Source organism: Simochromis diagramma, unplaced genomic scaffold (genome assembly GCF_900408965.1).
Source record: "Simochromis diagramma unplaced genomic scaffold, fSimDia1.1 OVJJ01000514.1, whole genome shotgun sequence".
Lineage (NCBI taxonomy): Eukaryota > Metazoa > Chordata > Actinopteri > Cichliformes > Cichlidae > Simochromis > Simochromis diagramma.
Window position 1 is genome coordinate 2,755,684 of NW_024387346.1, and position 18,301 is coordinate 2,773,984.

Genomic DNA, 18,301 nt, shown 5'->3' on the forward strand with positions numbered 1-18,301 from the left:
AGAGGCATCAGCTTATTACAAAATGCTTTTATTAGCTTCTGATCCTAACACACTGTCCCTCAAAAGAACGTGGGAAATGGACTTAAATCTCAACTTTACAGTGGAGGAATGGAATGGCATCCTCAGGAATCTGAAAAAAATGTCATGCGAATTACGTTCAAGATTGGTTCAATTTAAGATTTTAAATAGAGTATACTGGACACCCTCACGGTTGCATAGGGTGGGTCTAGCGACTGATGATGCATGCTGGAAATGCCAGCAAGGAAGTGGCACACTTTTACATTTGCTTTGGGGGTGCTCCAAAGTCCAAGATTATTGGATTCATATTCACACTGTAGTAGAGAAGGTTGTAGGTCAAGGGGTCCCATTTATGAACGGTCTTTATGTATTAGGAGACCCTTCAGCTTTGAGTCACTTATCCACTTCTCTTGCTCATTGGGTACAAACGGCGATTATGCTGGGGAGGAAGCTGCTGGTGAAAGAGTGGAAGGCCTCTTCGACTCCTACCTTCTCTCAGTGGTATATCTCTTTGGGACAAGTGGCAGCTTACGAAAGATTATCATATAGACTGCTAAATAGACTGGACGACTATAATGATAAGTGGGCTAATTACTTTTTACATACAGGTCAGTGACGTATCCGGCTAAAGTAGTTAAGTTCGGACTAAATAGGATAGCTGTAATCTGGTCTATGTGAAATGTTGGCATCACCCTTTTTTTTTTTTTTTTTTTTGGGATGGAAATATGCATTGATGCTCAACTTGTTCTGTTGTTGTTACAGGGAATGTCCATTCTGCTATTTTTTGGGTGGTTTTTTTTTGGGGGGGGGGGGGGGGGGGTGTTGTTTTTTTTTTTTTTTTTTTTGTGTATATTAAAATCTAATAAAGTTTGAGTCATTAAAAAAAACTGTACTTTTGAGTTAAAATATATATTTATAATTTTAATAAATGACAAATTAAAAAGGCATGAACATTTTTTTTGTATCGAAAAAATATCGAACCGTGACCCCAAAGTATCGATCTGAACCGAACCGTGAATTTTGTGTATCGTTGCACCCCTAGTAAATAGGGTGTTAAAATCAGCTTTTTATCACCTCAGACGCCTATCGAAGGTCAAGCCTTTCCTTTCCAAACGCAATTTGGAAACTCTTATTTATGCTTTTATCACTTCATGTCTGGAAAATGCCACAGGACGATTTTTAACCGGTGGTAGGAAATTCAATCACATCACTCCAGTTCTGGCTTCTTTACATTGGCTTCCTGTTGAATTTAGGATTCGTTTTAACATGGAGGGTTCCCAGAGATAAACTGCTTTTTCACTTCAGCTTTGAAATCATTCTCATTTGGTGTCAAGCTAAGAACATGTCTATAGCTAAAGGCACTGCTGGTCGTTCTCATCACACGGCTTCAGCAGTTTTTCCTTGTTGGTATTCATGTAAGGAGGGACTGCTTTATCAACAAAGGCACCAAACCCTGGAATTAAAGAAATAGTAAGGTTTATAAAATCCTTCATGTAGTATGACAGATCCATCAGGTAGTAGAGATCCACTGGATGGCCCTCAGCTGCCTTAAAAGAAACATTGAATGAAACTGGAAGTCCTGCAAACACAGTTTTAAAAAAAACGGAAATGAATAAAGGCAAACCCAAAGCTACTCCCCCACACACATACAGTAGAACAATATATGAATACAGTACATAGCATACACTCAAAAAAATGAACTCAGCCTATCTCTGCTTTTACTAAAGTAGATTTTGTTGTTTGTTCTTAATAAACTCGATTTTGCAAAAATTCTTAAAGTGTTTGTGCAAATTTAATGAAATGTTGTTACTTTTTGTTGTTACACAAAGTCATTGAACTGTGTCAACGTAACATTGTTGAGTAAATTCACAAGTTTGTCCCTCTGCACATACTGCTGCGTGCAGAGCCCGCCTAAATAAGGGCCAATGCGCATGCGCACCACCCTCTTTCTCAAGCTTGCTTTTTCTTCGCCATGTGGACTGGTTCAGCCGCATTTTTGTCCAAAAATCAGGTAAGAAGTCATTTTTCTTGTAAAGCCCGTCTACATATATATGTTCACACGTCAGTTAATGTCGCAAGTGCTACTAAGAAAAGAGTACAGACAGAGTTTTGCCCGGTAAAGGTTTGCTAACGTGGACTTGCTGCACGTGAGTTTCCAAATGATTTTGGAGGGGACTCCATTGCAATAGCAAAGCTCTGTTTTCAGCCCAAATGTAGTGTAGCGCTAGCGTCGGTATGCGTCGGTACAGGCAGCGCATTCGGTCCGGTGTCGCACTTTCGCGCCGAGTTTATACTCGGACGCCTGACTGCGTTGCACTTTAGCCAACAACAGTGGAGAAGCGCTCCTCGCTAGCAGACAGGTTAGGGTGTATTTTCTGTCTAATATTTCAGCTTATGTTTTGATGTAGCTTGCAGAAAGCATTTAGTAAGCTGGTGTAAGATGAACTGCATTAATGTTGTACAATGTCCATGGGATTTCTCACTCGACTTTTAATGTCAGATTACACACACATTTACACAATATGCAGTGGTGATGATGTAGATCAATAAATTCATTGTTGTAGCATACAATATTAAAAATAAAACTGATTAATATGAAACATTAACAATGTGCAAATTATTTAGTTTTTTCAGGGACAGTGTAATGAAAATGTCTTTTGTGCTTCTCCCCCAGATACGTTGATGTGGCAGTGCAAATTGTGCAAAAAAGTGGTGTCATCACGAGCTCTGTTATTAAAACACTACAGGTTAGTTCATAGTAGACAGCAGTATCCATGTGCCTATTCTGATTGTGTCTGTGTTTTCAAAACATGGAATGCTCTACATAGCCACTTAAGCAGATCACATACCCAAAGAACTCTAGACAAGTCTGTGAGTTTGGCAACATTTAACTGCCATTTGTGTTCCTGCTGCAACATAGCTTCAGAGCAGGAGTATTTTTCTCACATTAACAACCATCTAAAATGTAACGAGACTGTGCATTGCATGTTTGAGGGTTGTTCTTTCAAAACAAATATCTATGGTACATTCAAGTCTCATCGAAATAGGAAACACAATCCTTATACCTTAAAAGACTTTAAAATCGGTATTGCTAACACTATTGTAGGCCAAACATCAGCTGATGACAGTACAGACACTATTGTAGAAGAGGACATAAGTGCAAATATTGATCACGATACAACTACAAGTGAGACTGAAGATTTGGCAAATGTAATAGAACTTAATTTTGCATCTCTTTTACTTAAGTTGGAAAACTGTTTTCATGTTCCCAGCATAGCAATTGACGAGTTGCTTTCAGAATTGCACTACCTGATAAGCTGTGCATCAGTGCCTTTGACAAATCAAGTAATTGTAGACATACTCAAGAATCATAACCTTTGTCTAGACCAGCCTGTTATTGAAGAACTGACAAAGGCAGTTTCTTTTAACCCTTTGTTAAAAGCCATCGAAAAGGACGGCACACTTGCCACTGCCTTCAAACGCAGACAGTATTACAGAAAACATTTTGAAGTAATTGATCCAATTGAATACATTCTCGACTCCCAAAGCAAGAGGACCTTTCAGTATATTCCTATTCTAAAATCATTACAGCAGATATTTAAACAAGAAAACATACTGAACAAATTTGTCACTAGCCACAATCAGAATCCTTTTGTAAATAAGGAAAAGTATACATCATATAAAGATGGTCTACATTTTCAAAATAATGAGTTTTTCTCAGGCGGTGAACTAAGAATCTCTATTTGTCTTTATGTTGATGATTTCGAAATTTGCAATCCATTGGGGACATCACGGAAAAAGCATAAACTTTGCTCAGTTTACTGGATTTTAGGTAACTTGCCACCAGGTAGTCATTCATCCCTCTCTTCTATTTATTTGGCTCTCTTGTGCAAAAGTGAGGACCTTAGGACCTTTGGCTATCCAAAAATATTTGAGCCACTTTTGCAAGACCTTGTCATTTTAGAGCAGCAGGGAGTGTTCATTGACAATTTAGGGGTCAACTTTAAAGGCACTGTCCAATATGTAGTGGCAGACAGCCTCGGAGCTCATGGATTGGCCGGTTTTGTGGAAAGTTTTTCTGGAGATTACTTTTGCAGGTTTTGTACTGCTACACGCTCAGAGATTGAATCAAAAGCTACAAATAGTGACTTTTCTCTGAGAACTGAGGAGCTCCATCGTGTACACAAAGCAACTGCACGTGAGACAGGGGTAGCTTGTTGTGGTGTGAAAAGCTCGTGTGTCTTGGCAGACAGTCTGTCTTTCTTCAAGGTCACTGCAGGATTCCCCCCTGATCTTGCACATGACCTTTTTGAAGGTATTGTGCCTTTTGAGATAGCTGAGTGCCTTCGAATACTAATAGGCAAGAAGTACATCACTTTTGAAAATCTAAATAGACTTGTTCAGTCATTTCCCTACAAAGGAGGGGATCAGACTAATCGCCCTCAGAAATTGCCTCACAATTTTCTTAGTAAAAAAACTGTTGGTGGCAATGCACATGAAAATTGGTGTTTACTAAGACTTCTGCCACTTATTATTGGACAACACATACCTGAAAACGAACCAGCTTGGGAACTTCTACTAGATTTGAAGAATATTGTTGAGCTTGTTGTGTGTCCTGTTCATAACAGTGACTCAGTTGCATACCTGGAGAGTAAGATTTTAGACCACCATCAAAGGTACAAAGAAGTATGCCCAGATAGAAGACCATTGCCTAAACATCACTTTCTGGCTCATTATCCCTCAATAATTCGCCATTTTGGTCCACTTGCCTTATTATGGACAATCAGATTCGAGGCAAAGCACACATTTTTTAAAAAAGTTGCTAGACACACAAATTGCTTCAAAAACATAATCCTGTCTTTGTCAACCAAACACCAGCTCATGATTGGCCATTACATGCATTCATCAGGCTGTAGCAAAGCCACTTTTGAGGTTTCACGAGTCTCGGCAGTCCCAGTAGAACTTCTCAAACGTGAAATTGCACATTGTCTTGCTGAAAAGTACCCTGACACAGCTGTAGTTAGCCTTGCCCAGAGTGTGTCTGTTGCGGGCATCTACTACAGGAAGGGCATGTTAATAGTACATGGATCACTGGGGGGTCTGCCAGAGTTTGCTGAAATCCTGCAGATGTGTATTTTGGCAGATTCGTTGGTGTTTATAGTAAAAAAACTGAGCTCGTGGTACACTGAACACTATGGATCCTTCAAAATTGACCCATCTCCAAAGGAAATTTCTCTTGTTGCACATGAGGATCTGGTGGATTGTTATCCACTTTGTGACTACCAAGTCGGAGCTTCTCGCATGGTTACATTAAAGAGATACATACACTGTTCAGGTAATTTTAATGTCCATGTTGCCGATTTAATTTTTGTGCTGTATAGCAGTTCTTCTCAAAGTTTGGTTCTTAAAAATAGTTGGACCAGAACTTAAATCTACTCGGATATGTTTCAAGCCTTGTAAAAATACTAGAAAAAAAATTGTGCTGCAAAATTCTGAATACCACTAAAAAAATACCTGCTTCACCATTGTAACATGTACTGAAGTTTGGGAACCACCTGCTCATGTTCTTGCACTTATTTTTTAGAGTAACAGTTGGAGATTGGGACATCAGAAATGACAGCCCCAACAAAGCTTCTGATAATCCTGGGGGAGAACAACGCACTCAAGTTAACCCTTCCTTTGGGGATACCAAAGAATGTTAACGAGCTCAAAGCGGAGATTGAAAATCAGTGCGGAGTTTCTGAACAGTTCAGATTGCAGTACATGGACACAGATTTTAATCAGTTCCTTAACATGACATCCACATTTGATCTAAAAGACATGGACAAAATAAAAGTGATTAAAACAGGTGTACCAGAAACATCCACTGGTAGTAATGAAAGCAGTGTGTCCTCATTTAACTTGGGTAGCCCCTGCTTTGGCCACAACCCTGATTATGACACAGATATACTGTCATCGCCAGAATCCAGGTCATCAAGCTCCTCGAGCTCAGCAAACTCCACGCTGCGATCAGAAGCCTGGCCACTGGACTTTCGCATACCTGAGTTTAGCTTCGATGTAGAGCTGCAATTGACAAAAGGCAACCAGGAATTCAGAGCCAATGGAACACTTTTAACCCTAAAACCAAAGCTCAAGTCTGACATTTTAGAGAGCTTGTCTTCAGAAATTATGAAGTACAAAGCTTACCCTTCAGACAGCAATCTTAGTGATGTTTGCCAAGCTTTGGTTGTAAAGCATCCATGCTTGAAAGAGAAGGGTTCAGAAACTGGATTTTCTGCATGGAAGATCAGTTTGAAGTATAAAATGTCAAACTATCGTGGAAAACTGAAGAACTTAGGGTGTAGTGAGTTGGTCATCAATTCTCTCAAAAGAAGAGGGAACAGTAATGTGCATCCCAACCAAGTCAAGAAACCCAGGAGAGCGGAGGTGAATTTCTGCCCTGATTATCCAGCTGGAGAAACCCGAGAGAGTCAGGAAGAAGAAAGGTTGGTGCTGCTTTCAGAGTTCAAGAAGAAGAACAACGATGAAACCATCAAAGCAAAAATGGCCCAAACCTTTCCTCACCGGAGGCAAGAAATTCTTCAGGACATGCCCTTCGTAGCTGACTTTAAAAGCCGATGGCCAGCTCTTTTTTCTCCACGTGAGGTAACTGAATCAGTTGATCTGCAAATGCACTCCACATGCAATATTTTAAACCCATCACGCTAAACATTTGTTTATTTTACAGATAAATGCTGAATTCCAGCGCATCACTACGGTCCCGCTAACATCCACATTTATGGCACAGCTGGACAACAACACAACCAAACTGACCAAAGTCTTCAGAAACAAGGGAGGAACATCTGGACGCAAGATCACAGAAATCATGGCTGCAATTGATGAGGTTTGGAATAAATTTTTTTGAATGCTTCATTCCCTCTTTTAATACATATGATTTTTGTTGTCTCCTTCTATTGTAAGGTAAAGTTTAATGTTGGTATTATGGGATTGTTTATTCTTTGTCCTTTTCATGATAGTGTTGTCACAGTAATAAAGTTTTAAGTTGATTTGGATACTTCATAAAAAAAATTGCCAGAATTAAAAGCTGTTTTTACAGGACCGTAGCGTTTCCAAAACGGGATTTGCCGCGGCTCCCTGGGGAGAATTTTGGCATTTACAGTAGAAAAGCTGAAGCTAGAATAAACTGCCATCAGGCACCTTTCAAACCAAGACGGGATAAAGGGAGGTCTCTGAGCGCCCCCCCCGCATGTGACGTACAGGGTCACGCATTCAGCGTCAATTGCAGCGACCATGGTAAACAGACAGTAGTTTTAGCTTGGAGTTCACCTGTTGTCTCTCCCGCTCCACGCTCCGCTCTGCGAGTGTTTTTACCACTCAATTGAACCGCTGGCTGTCTCTCACTGTCCCTAAACAGACGAGCGATCTGTCTTCTTAACGGCCAAAAGAACGTAGTATCACTGCGTCCGTCCAGTTGATCATAAACAAGCTGAGCAGCCCATGGTCTGCCTGTGTTATTTACTTCTGCTGTCAACCGAGGCAGCGCGCTGCTCTGGCTCCACTACGGGGGATTTCCCTCTGTGACAAGAACGCTTGATGTGCATTCACCGAACAAAGGTGAGGGACTCAAGCGACAATATTACTACGAGGCAAAACATATCAGAATCGAGTTTTATCACTTTTCACCTTTGCGCCTTGCCGCATTTACGCGGCTCACAGATTCGGATTTATCACTCTGTAATGATGCGATGGTCTGTCTTATAAAATCAGCTCAAAAGTAAAGCTATTGCACCAACATGCTTTACCTTACAAACAGTTTTGAATCTGGTACTTGTTGGTGTTGTCTGTAATATTCAGATTGTGGTCCTGGATGTCCTCTGCTGTTGGTTGTTTTGTGCCGGGATCACACCGTGCGTTTTTTCGGCCGTCGCACACGGCTGCCCATGCCACACTCTTAGGACTCTAGAGACGTGACACACTGTGCAACACACGAGTTCAGTGACCCAAACTCAAGCAGAGACATGGAAAACATGCAGAACAGTGGGCCCTGAGGACCAGGGTTATGGGAAACCCTGGCTTAGTACTACAACTGTTTTTTCATTTGTCCTTGCAAAACCTCCTGTTCAAGTCCTCCAAACACACCCACGTCACCCCGCTTCTCTTCCAGCGTCACTGGCTGCTGGTCAACTTCAAGGTTCATTTCAAGATCCTGGTTCTGGTCCTTAGGGCCTTACATGGACAAGCACCATCATACAATGGAGATCTTCTCAGTCCCAACACCCCCAGCAGGTCCCTGAGGTCCAGGGACCAAAGCCTGGTAGTGCACAACAGTCTAAAGACCAAAAGTGACAGATCATTGCTGCTGTGGCCCCCAAACTCTGGAACTCTCCTCCTAAGCCTTAGATCAGTGGACTCAGTGGTTTACTTTAAAAAAAAAAAAATCCTCTGTTCAGGCTGGCTTTGGTGTGACCTCTTGTTCATCCTCTTCCTCACTGGATTCTTCATGCTGCTGTTTTTGGTCGGGTTTCTGTTTTTTTTTTTGGGATCCTGTGGTTACCTTTTTTTGCTTGTCACATTTTTTCAAATGATAATGTTCCTTCTTTCCTTAATTTTTTTTATTTTAAATTTTGTTGTTCTTCTGTAGTGTGTCATGGACTTTTTTTCTCAAAGCATTATATACATTTATTTTGCTGAAGTTAACTGAAAATGTCTTTAAAGTTTAGCTAAGTCAAATTTGCTTTTATATTTTACAGAACGACACAGTTGCAATGAGAAGAGTGTGTACGCTGAAAGGACTTGCAGTCTACCTCAATGAAGATCCGAACAGCTTGATCAAAGAATATCAGGCAAGTAATCAAATAGAAACAATTTCCAGTAATAAAAATTTAACTGACGGTAATTTTTCCTCACACACATTCACTAGATTCTAACAAAAAGTTAAAATTAGAACATTATTGGAGATATAAAAGCACAAGCTTATGCGGGAGTGATCCTTGCCATTACAGTTGGGGTGTAATGTGGGCTGAGTGTACTGTCTTTCTGCTTTGTTGTTCTGCCGTGTAATCTAGATGATGGACCAACACCTCTCATCTCGCTCTGAGCTGTCTACTGTTTTGCAGCTTAAAGGGATATTCCACCCGAAAGTGAAAATTGGTCTATTACCATATTACCCAGAGTAAGATAAGTGAGAAAAAATAATTTTGTAACCAGTGCAATAATTCTCCTGATCCGGCAGCAGTCTATTTGCTTTTGCCTAGCATTTAAAAAATGGAGTGAATGGGAACTATAAGCATTTTGGTTGCAAATGACTCTTTAATGGTACGAATTATTCCTGGTGAGCTCAATAATCATGTCGACTTTAAATGAAAAGTAATAAGTAACTTGAAGGATTTGGAGGAGTAGATTTAGACTTGGGAATACATTATGGTTACCACATACAACACTGTAAGCCGCCGGTGCATGGATCTTCGAATATGTGTTTATTTATGGAAACCAGAGGCTTTTTCAACCACTGTTGTTGTATCCAAGTGCTATGCCATGGCGGGTTACAGGGTGCTTTGGCGTAACCGTAATGTAGGCCCAAGTCTAAATCGCCTCCTCCTGCAAATCCGTCGTGTTACTTTTTACTTTTCATTTGCAGTCGACATGATTATTGAGCTCACCAGGAACAATGGGTATAAGATCAGAAATGTACTGTGCTGGTTACAAAATGCTTTTTTCTCACTTATCTAACTCTTGGCAATATGGTAATAGACAAATTTCCACTTTGGGTGGAATATCCCTTTAATTGATAAGAAACCCTGCAACTTGTATTATTATGTTTATTTATTTATTTATTTATTTAGGATGTGGACTTCCATGAGGCCGAAAGTGAAATGGAGAAGACGCTCATTGGCATCTACGTCATCAAACCAGAAGGAGAGCGTGACCTTGACCCGGCAGAAGACATTGGTATCATAATTGAGGGTGTCGCTGTGCTCAGAGATCTTCCTGATGTTGCCACTGCTGTTGTGTTGTTGTTCGGCCTGATCTACACTTTAAACATGAGCTACCCATCCAACCTCAGGTACACTTTTGAGTTTTTTCAGAAAGTACTGATGGGACTTGATGCTAAGAAGCTATCAAACAAAGTTCAAGTGCTCAGAAACAAACTCCTTGAATAAAGAGGAGGAAGCGGGAGGCCCTTATTGCTTAACTTAGTTTGAATGCTTTACGTTCAGGTATAGTTAAGTTGTTCATAAACACTTTTTTTCATTGTCAGTACTGTTTCTTGGGAACATTCACCAGTTTTAGAGAACAATAATGTTCATTTGCATTTTAGCAAAATACTGTTACTTAAAAAATTGGTGTTGCACTTCTTCTACTGCTACTTGACAACATACAGAAAATGACAGACATTTAAAAAGTTTTAGCGGTTAGGCCGCTGTGATTTGATATTTCAAAGAATGTGACATTTGGCAGCTGTCTGCAACTTGGGATGTACAGCCAATTTTCACTGTTTTAAATGAGTTTAGTTTGCTCTTTCATGCTTATCAGTGTTTGAAAATAATTCCTGAAACGTCTTGTAAAATGTAGGATTTTTTTTTGATAATTTGGATGCTTTCTGGACCAGTTGAAAGACAAGTTGGTTAGCACTTCACTGATCTTTGAAGTAAAATATTGTTTTATGCACAAAGTATTTAGTTAAAGTTGTAACAAGTTGTCTGCATTGATTGCACTTTGTGTTAAGCTACGGCTCTACAGTCTTTTCGGTCTGTCAACAAGTATTTAATATGCACTGAATGTGCTTAGTAAAGACAGGACTTTGTTGGATCATTTTTTTAATCATTTTAGTTTGACGACAAGTTGGTTAGCACTTTATACTGATCTCCATTTTCTGCACAAAATATTCACTTGGAATTTGTAACAAGTCGCATTGATTGCACTTTGTGTTAAGCTGTTGTGCTTGGAAAAAAGTATTTTATATGCACTGAATGTGCTTATTAAAGTCAGGATTGTGTTTGATAATTTGGGTGCTGTCTTCATTTCTTCCTAAAAGATCTCCCTAAGATTTACTTAAAAATGTTATGTCAAGTGGTTCCACATAACTGCTTTAAGTAACTTTTAAGAAACTTTGCTATTTTGTATGGAAGTAACCAGTGTAAATGATTTATTTGTAATTGTATTGAATAGAAATTACTTAACAATTTTATATAATTCAAAAGCAACAAAGTTATGTAGCAGCTACATAACAGTTTTACAAAGATACTACCTAACCAGGTTATGTCCTTCTAAAGCAGAAAAGTTATGTACCAGCTAAGTAACAGTATTACAAAGATATTGCCTAAACAAGTTATGTAGGCTTAAAGCAACAAAGATAAGTATCAGCTACGCATTGCAATTAAGTTACATTTAGCCAATACACTTACGTAAATCTAACTTAACAGTATTGAGTTCAAACTAAGTAACAACATTTCTTAAAAGTTACTTAAAGCAGTTGTGTGGAACCACTTGACATAACTTTTTTAAGTAAATCTAATGTTTTATTTTTTTGAGTGTAGGCACCAATAATATACATATTTTATAAGCATAATTTTTATAAGCACACTCTGCTTGGAGTGAATCTGTGAGAAATCAAGCCTGACATTCCCTTAATATTGTACGCAACTGACCAGGTCGCAGGTCAAGGTCAATCTTCTGAGGCCCACTAGCTGGACGTCACCGTCATGGGCGACCTCCCGACCTGCTTCGTCTGCATCGCCACCACTGCCGTCCGCACGGCCGGCCCCTGGACCTGCTCAGTCGCTGCCACCACTTTCCACGTGGCCGGCCCCCTGAACTGTTTGATCATGAACTCCTGTGCGGTCGGCCTCCGGGCCGGCCCCCTGAGGGGTTATGAACTGTTCCCTGCGCTCCTGTGCCTTTGATGTAGTGATGGGTCGTTCGCGAACGAAATGGCTCTTAGAGCCGGCTCTTTGAAGTGAACGACGGGAGCCGGCTCCTTATTGGGAGCCGTGGGTTTTTTTTTTTTTTCTTTCTCTTGCCCTCTCACTAACCTTTTTCGCTTCACGCCACACGTGAGCCTTGTGTTTGCGCTGAGCAGAGGGGGGAGGGGAGCAAACACAGCTATACGTTTGTGCCCCTCCCGCCTCTGCTCAGCGCTGGGCAGAGGGGGGAGGGGCGGTAGTTACACTCACAGCGGCAGTAGAACACGAACAGAGCAGGAGGGAGAGAGAGAAAGAGAGCAACAACAAGAGACAACGTCGTCAATTTAGAAAGGTACAGTAAAGAAAATGAGTGAAGCAACCAAGAAAACAAGCAAAATCTGGAACCACTTCAATTTTATTGACAGTACAAAGGCAGAGTGTAGAGTCTGCAAGAAAAGAATTTCATATAGAGTCGGCTCCACAAACAATATGCATAGGCACCTGAGAACTGTCCACCCATCAGTGCAATGGGAAAAAAAACCTCAGTCAGTTGAGGGTGATATAAATGAAAGTGCTAGTGTGTCTACTGCAACTGTTGCTGCTCCTTCTTCTGCTGCAGTATCTGAAGCGTCATGCAGTATACCACCTAAACCAAGCCAGAGCTCAATGAGACAGTTTTTGCAGAAGTCAGTGACCCCAGCAAGACAGAACACAATTGATGAAGAACTGGCAAAAATGATAGCACTTGATTTCCAACCATTTTCTGTTGTGGATGATAAGGGATTCAGGACTTTTATACATGCACTGAATCCCATGTATGTAATTCCAAGCAAGAAGGCTCTCTCCCAAAAAATCATCCCAGGCATATATGAAAGAGAACGTGCATCACTGCAAGGGAGGGTTAAAAAAGCCACAGCAGTGTGTCTAACAACTGACAGCTGGACATCCCAAACCACCACATCCTTCTTGTTAGTTACATGTCACTTTATTGAAAATTATAAAATGGTATCCTGTCTTCTGGATTGTTTTGAGTTCAGCGACAGACACACTTCTGAGAACTTAGCAGAAGAGCTGCTCAAAGTGGCAAAAGAGTGGGATGTGGAAAAGAAAGTGGTTTGCTGTGTTACTGACAATGCAGCTAACATAACAAAAGCAATTAAAATCCTGAAATGGACCCACCACCCATGTCTTGCGCACACAATTAACCTTGTTGTGAGAGATGCTTTGAAGGTGATGAAGCCAGCTGTGGACAAAGTGAAGGCAATAGTGGAATTTTTCCACAGGAGCACAACAGCCACACACAAGCTCAAATCTACCCAACAACAGATGGGCATGCCTGAGCTAAAGCTCAAACAAGAATGTATCACAAGGTGGAACTCAACCTTTCATATGCTAAAACGGATTCTGGAGTCCAAGGATGCAGTCATCTCTACCCTGGCAGTTATCAATGCACCGGTCGACCCTCTGAGCCATGAGGAATGGGAGGTACTACAGGAGGCATGCACTGTTTTGGAGCCATTTGAGCAGGTCACCGTGGAGATCAGTGCAGACAGGTGAGTGTGCAAATGTTATTGCATTATTATTATTATTATTATTAGTAGTAGTAGTAAGTTGCATTGCTGGTATGAAAAGTAGATTAGACATGATCATAAATAATAATATACTGCTGAATTTTAAATATAGCATAATTTTGAAACTTGTTATGTACTCTTTTTCAGCCATGTCACAGCCTCCAAAATGTTAATCCTGTGCAAGGGTCTGCAGAGAGTGACAGCTGAACACCAAACCAGAGTAACTACTGGAAAAGTGAAAGAGTTGGTGGATGCTCTCTGTGCATCCATGGACAGAAAATTCCACAGAACGGAATATAATGCTGTTCTTTCTGAAACCACCATTCTTGATCCAAGATTCAAGAAGCTGGTCTTTAATGACAACAGAGCGGTGGATGAAGCTCTTCAGAGAATAACTGCAGCAGCAAGATCCAGCCAACCAACTCCACTGCCAGGGAACCAAGAGGGAGAAGAGGCAGAAGAGGATGAACAAAAGGAGCAACAAGCATCTGCTGTTTGGAGGTTCTTTGAAGAACGAGCAAGTAGAGACACTACTAAGAAGGAATCCCTCAGCAGATGTAATACTGGAAGTGAGATCCTACATTGATGAGCCCCTTTGCCAGAGAAGTGCAGATCCACTGAGCTGGTGGGAGACAAAGGCTTATACTTATCCATGTCTTAACCCAGGTGATGACACGGAGACTTTGCATTGTAGCAACATCAGTCCCCTCAGAGAGAATCTTCTCCAAAACAGGACAGATAATGAATGACAGAAGAAACCGGATCAGCTCCTCAAAGCTAAGGTACTTGATATTCCTGAATGCCAACCTTTCCGTCAATTAAAGATCTGGTTGTTCATTTTTTCTTTTTGTTTTGCATATTTTAATTGATATTTTATTGTGTTGTGTAGTGTTTTGTGTTCTTTTGTTTTGAATTGGTTTAAAAGGAAAAAAGCTGAAAATTTAAAAGGGAAAAAGTTGAATTGTAAATAGTAGGTTTTTGTACTTATAATTTATTTATTTTTTTACATTTTGTGTGCTGTGAATAAATACAAGAATATTTATATGATAAACATTTATAAATAAAAAAGACATTTTTTACATTAGTAGTTCATTGTGTGCATGATTTTATATTGTTGTTAATAATAAATTACTTAAAGCAACAAAACAACCTGAAGAGCCGGTTCGGAGCCGAAAGAGCCGGCTCTTTTTAGTGATCCGAGCCGAAAGAGCCGGTTCTCTAAAAAGAGCCGGAAATCCCATCACTACTTTGATGGACATTTTGTTTTTGTGCTAATGAAACCATACCATATATTTAGTAATTAAGCAAAATAAATGAAATCAAAAACCTTTTTTTTTTGAGTTCAGTGACAGCAACAGGGACAGAGCTGTTTTTACAACGCTTTATCCTGCAAAAGTAGACATGGAGGAGAAGTTATAGAGCCCCGCAAGGGACATTAGAGAAAAGCAATGAAGATAAACTTTTGCGAGATTTTGCGAAAGGAACTTGGGATCACGCGAACGTTTTGCGACATCTTGCATGGATGTCGCAAATGGAACCCACTCCAAGCCGTGGCTTGGACCTAGGGTTGCCAACCGTCCCTTAAAAAACGGAATCGTCCCGTATTTAGAAACAAAAGTACACGTCCCGTATTGAGCTAATAAGGGATGCACTTTGTCCCGTAATACAGTGAGAATCAAAAGTAGTCTATAACTTTTAATGGAATTAACGCTTTGTTTGAAAACATAATTCCCAGCCCCTCTCCTGCTTTGTGACCAATGAGCTGACAGCACACTTATGACAATTCGAGTATGACAATTCAGATTACCGCTCATCTCATTGGTCGAGGAAAGGTCGCTTACAGAGAAAATACCGGAAGACAACAGATGACCACAACAACAAGCATGGCCAACAGGGAAACAAACGCCGACACTGCGGTGCAAACTCGGACGACAGTACACCTAAAGCTGGGCAAACACTGTGCGATTTTTTCAGTCACGTTATTTAGCTCCTGCTCAAACTGCATGATTGACTCGCAGGGGTTAGAAGTTGGTAGGTCACGATGCAGGGTCTCACACTATACCGCCCGATGCTCTGATGCGACCTGAGTGCTCACACTGTGCCTCCATAAAATGAAGGTTATAACAGAAAATCTGTCGCTCCCTCTCTCTGTCTTTCACTTACACAGACACGCACACCACCACCATCAACTTTGCTAAATTGCTAATGAAAAACATTGATCAGGCAGCTGTGATTGAGCAGCAATGTAAATCCAACTATGTTCACGGTTGTTGTGGTCGTGATAATTTTGTGATGCCACATCGAAAAGGCTCGGATGAGCTTTCCAAAGTTCTACAAGTTGTGCCTCCATCGCTTGTGTCCAGATCACACGCTGCACAGCTGTGCTGCTCCATCTTTTTCACCGACGTTTACGTGTTTGCGCGTGAGCAGTGTGAGCGGCTGTGTTGACACCCTCACGAGTGATTGATGATCGGGAGGTGGTCATGAGGTGTTAATCGCTTCTCGTTACCCCACGTATACTACACGATGCACGATGAAGGCCAAAATCGGGCCGATCACCAAATCGGTCGCACGACTCAAAAATCGGCTCAAAATGGACCAAAAATCGCACAGTGTAAGCCCAGCATTAGAGCAGCAATGTTTGTTCCCCTCAGAGAAAGAAAAAAGGCTGCAAAAGTACAGGGAGGAATGGGAAAAGGAAAACACCTGGCTGGGGAAATGCACGATAGCGCATTGCACTGTGTGCCGGCGCACTTTTTCCATAGGTATGCTTCTAGTGGTGGGCACATGAAGAACATGAGGGGCGTGAAAGCTCGGGGAACCCTTAACCAATTTCTTGTCCACCAGGCCACGGCAGAAGCAGATATGGTATGTAAACACTGTTTTTTTTTTTTTTTAAACCCTCTGGTTAAGGTTAATATGGGCATGTGCAGTGAATATCAGCGCTATGTGGCCAGAAGTGTGATAATATAATTTATTTTGTGTAATAAACAACTACAAGGATAGATGATTACAACAAATAGATCACTAATACATAAAAGTAATACATAGATGAATAATGATGATGAGTTATGATGTGTAATCATGGGAACAAGCGGGTTTACAAACAGGAGCAGCTGATTAGCATTAGAAAAGCTGAAATAAAACCTCAACTGAAGCCAATTGTACTAAATGCACTATATGTGCACTGTTACAAGGATATTTTTGTTCTATTGCTTTCTATTAATTTATATAATTTTAAGTTAAGCAGGACAGAGTTCTTTTAAAGAAAGATTTACTTATATTCTCAAAAGTTAAGCATGACAGGCTTCTGTTTAAGAAAGAGACCTGTTTTACTGTGTTAATGTTGTCATTTTGAGCTAAAAATAAATGGCTAAATGATCATTTGTTTCCCATATGGTCATATCACAAAGAATATGCATCTGCTTAAATCAAATTCAAGTCAAATGGTTAAAAAATAATTTCACACACAAAAAAAGAGTTACAAAATTCACCACACTGGGAAGGGTGAACTGGGTTGCCCGGCCCTGGCCACGAGGTGTCCCTTATTTATTTTTCAGGGAGTTGGCAACCCTACTTGGACCAGACACTCACACAGCTACAGGTTCACCCAAGAGAATGACCTGTGCTTATAAAAGGGAAAAACCCAGCCATGCCTTACCAGGGACAGGTCCCAGTCTCAGGTCTCTCCTGTCACAAAAAAAAAAATACAATAAAACAAAGTTCAAATTTTTTGGTCAATGTGGAAAAGAGCATGTTTCATAAGGCAGTAAAGGTACTGGTGACCCTTTTTACATATTGATTTGAAATTCTCATCAAAGTTCAGTTTTTCATTGATTATGGTCCCAAGAAATTTATGATTGCACTTGTTCTGTTTTCTGACCTTTATTTAAAGTGACTCCATGCCCATTTTGTTGTTTCCTAAAATCAATAACCATATCTTTTGTTTTAGATATGTTCAATTGCAGACTCCTCCCACCACTGAACAAAGTCATCAGTGACTGGACCATGGCTCATTTCACCCTCTTTCAGTAAGATGACAGTAACAGAGTCATCTGCATATTTAATATATGCTTATATTTATGTTTAACCCTTATGTCTTCCTTAAAAAAAAACTTACACTCGTGACCCTAGGGACCCAAAACGGACCTGCTACAAAAAGTGCAATAAAAATGTTATATATTAATTTTTTTTCCCACTTTAAATGAGTCAGTCTTTTAAAACTACTTCTGCCTGAAATATTCATATAAAGTTTTAATTATATTTCGGGGGTTTTAACCCTTTAAATCCCAGTTTCTTTACATGAGTGCACCATTTTTTTTTTAGCCAAAAAAAAACAAAAAACTTAAATATTTTCCATAAAATACATTTGAAGTAATATTTGATTGTTATTATAATTAGGCCTTTAGGTGGGTCAAAGATTGGCACCAACATTCGTTTTGATCTATCATTATTTTTTTTGCAGGAGCTAGTGATGTGCGGATCAATCCTGAAATATCGATTCCTCCGATACCAATCATGTATGTTCTAGAATCGATTCTCACATTAAAATATCGATATTTTAGTAATTTAGGGTAAATTTGTAGTTTATCATTAACAGGAACACAGTGGAAAGAAACTATATCATTTTGATTGTCTACATTCATAGGAACTATTTCCTCTTCCGCCTCTCATAGTCATGTGCGAAATACGGCTGTATAAATGTCTCGCAGCCCCTTGGCGTGCGCGCTCACAACAATGGCTGAGCGTAATTGTGCGGACGTATTTTACCTCCACAAACAGCTGAGACGTGGTTTGCGATACATGTGG

At 40.2% G+C, this 18,301-nt stretch overlaps 2 protein-coding genes and 1 long non-coding RNA gene across 6 annotated transcripts; 2 read left to right on the top strand and 1 right to left on the bottom strand.

The window, feature by feature from the left end:
• Positions 1–1,088: 1,088 nt before the first annotated feature.
• LOC120718352 lies at positions 1,089–11,917 on the bottom strand. Its single transcript, XR_005692455.1, has 2 exons — positions 11,667–11,917; positions 1,089–1,597 (listed from the first exon to the last, which is right to left on the bottom strand). It is a non-coding gene; the product is annotated as an uncharacterized LOC120718352 (long non-coding RNA).
• Positions 1,727–10,468, top strand: LOC120718351. 4 transcript variants are annotated; one of them, XM_040006864.1, is made up of 6 exons: positions 1,727–2,378; positions 2,693–2,765; positions 5,603–6,663; positions 6,746–6,901; positions 8,769–8,861; positions 9,861–10,467. In XM_040006864.1, exons 3-6 carry the CDS (start codon positions 5,632–5,634, stop codon positions 10,176–10,178), a joined length of 1,599 nt encoding a protein of 532 aa, XP_039862798.1. In that variant the 5' UTR covers positions 1,727–2,378; positions 2,693–2,765; positions 5,603–5,631; the 3' UTR covers positions 10,179–10,467. The 4 variants fall into 4 exon arrangements, with proteins under 4 accessions (XP_039862798.1, XP_039862796.1, XP_039862800.1 ...); XM_040006862.1 differs by having other exon boundaries at positions 1,727–2,029; XM_040006865.1 differs by lacking the exons at positions 1,727–2,378; positions 2,693–2,765 and adding an exon at positions 3,264–5,353.
• Positions 11,911–14,409, top strand: LOC120718350 (zinc finger BED domain-containing protein 4-like). Its single transcript, XM_040006861.1, has 2 exons — positions 11,911–13,474; positions 13,640–14,409. The coding sequence occupies exons 1-2, from the start codon at positions 12,288–12,290 to the stop codon at positions 14,076–14,078; spliced, it is 1,626 nt and encodes a 541-aa protein (XP_039862795.1). The 5' UTR covers positions 11,911–12,287; the 3' UTR covers positions 14,079–14,409.
• The last annotated feature ends 3,892 nt before the right edge of the window (positions 14,410–18,301 follow it).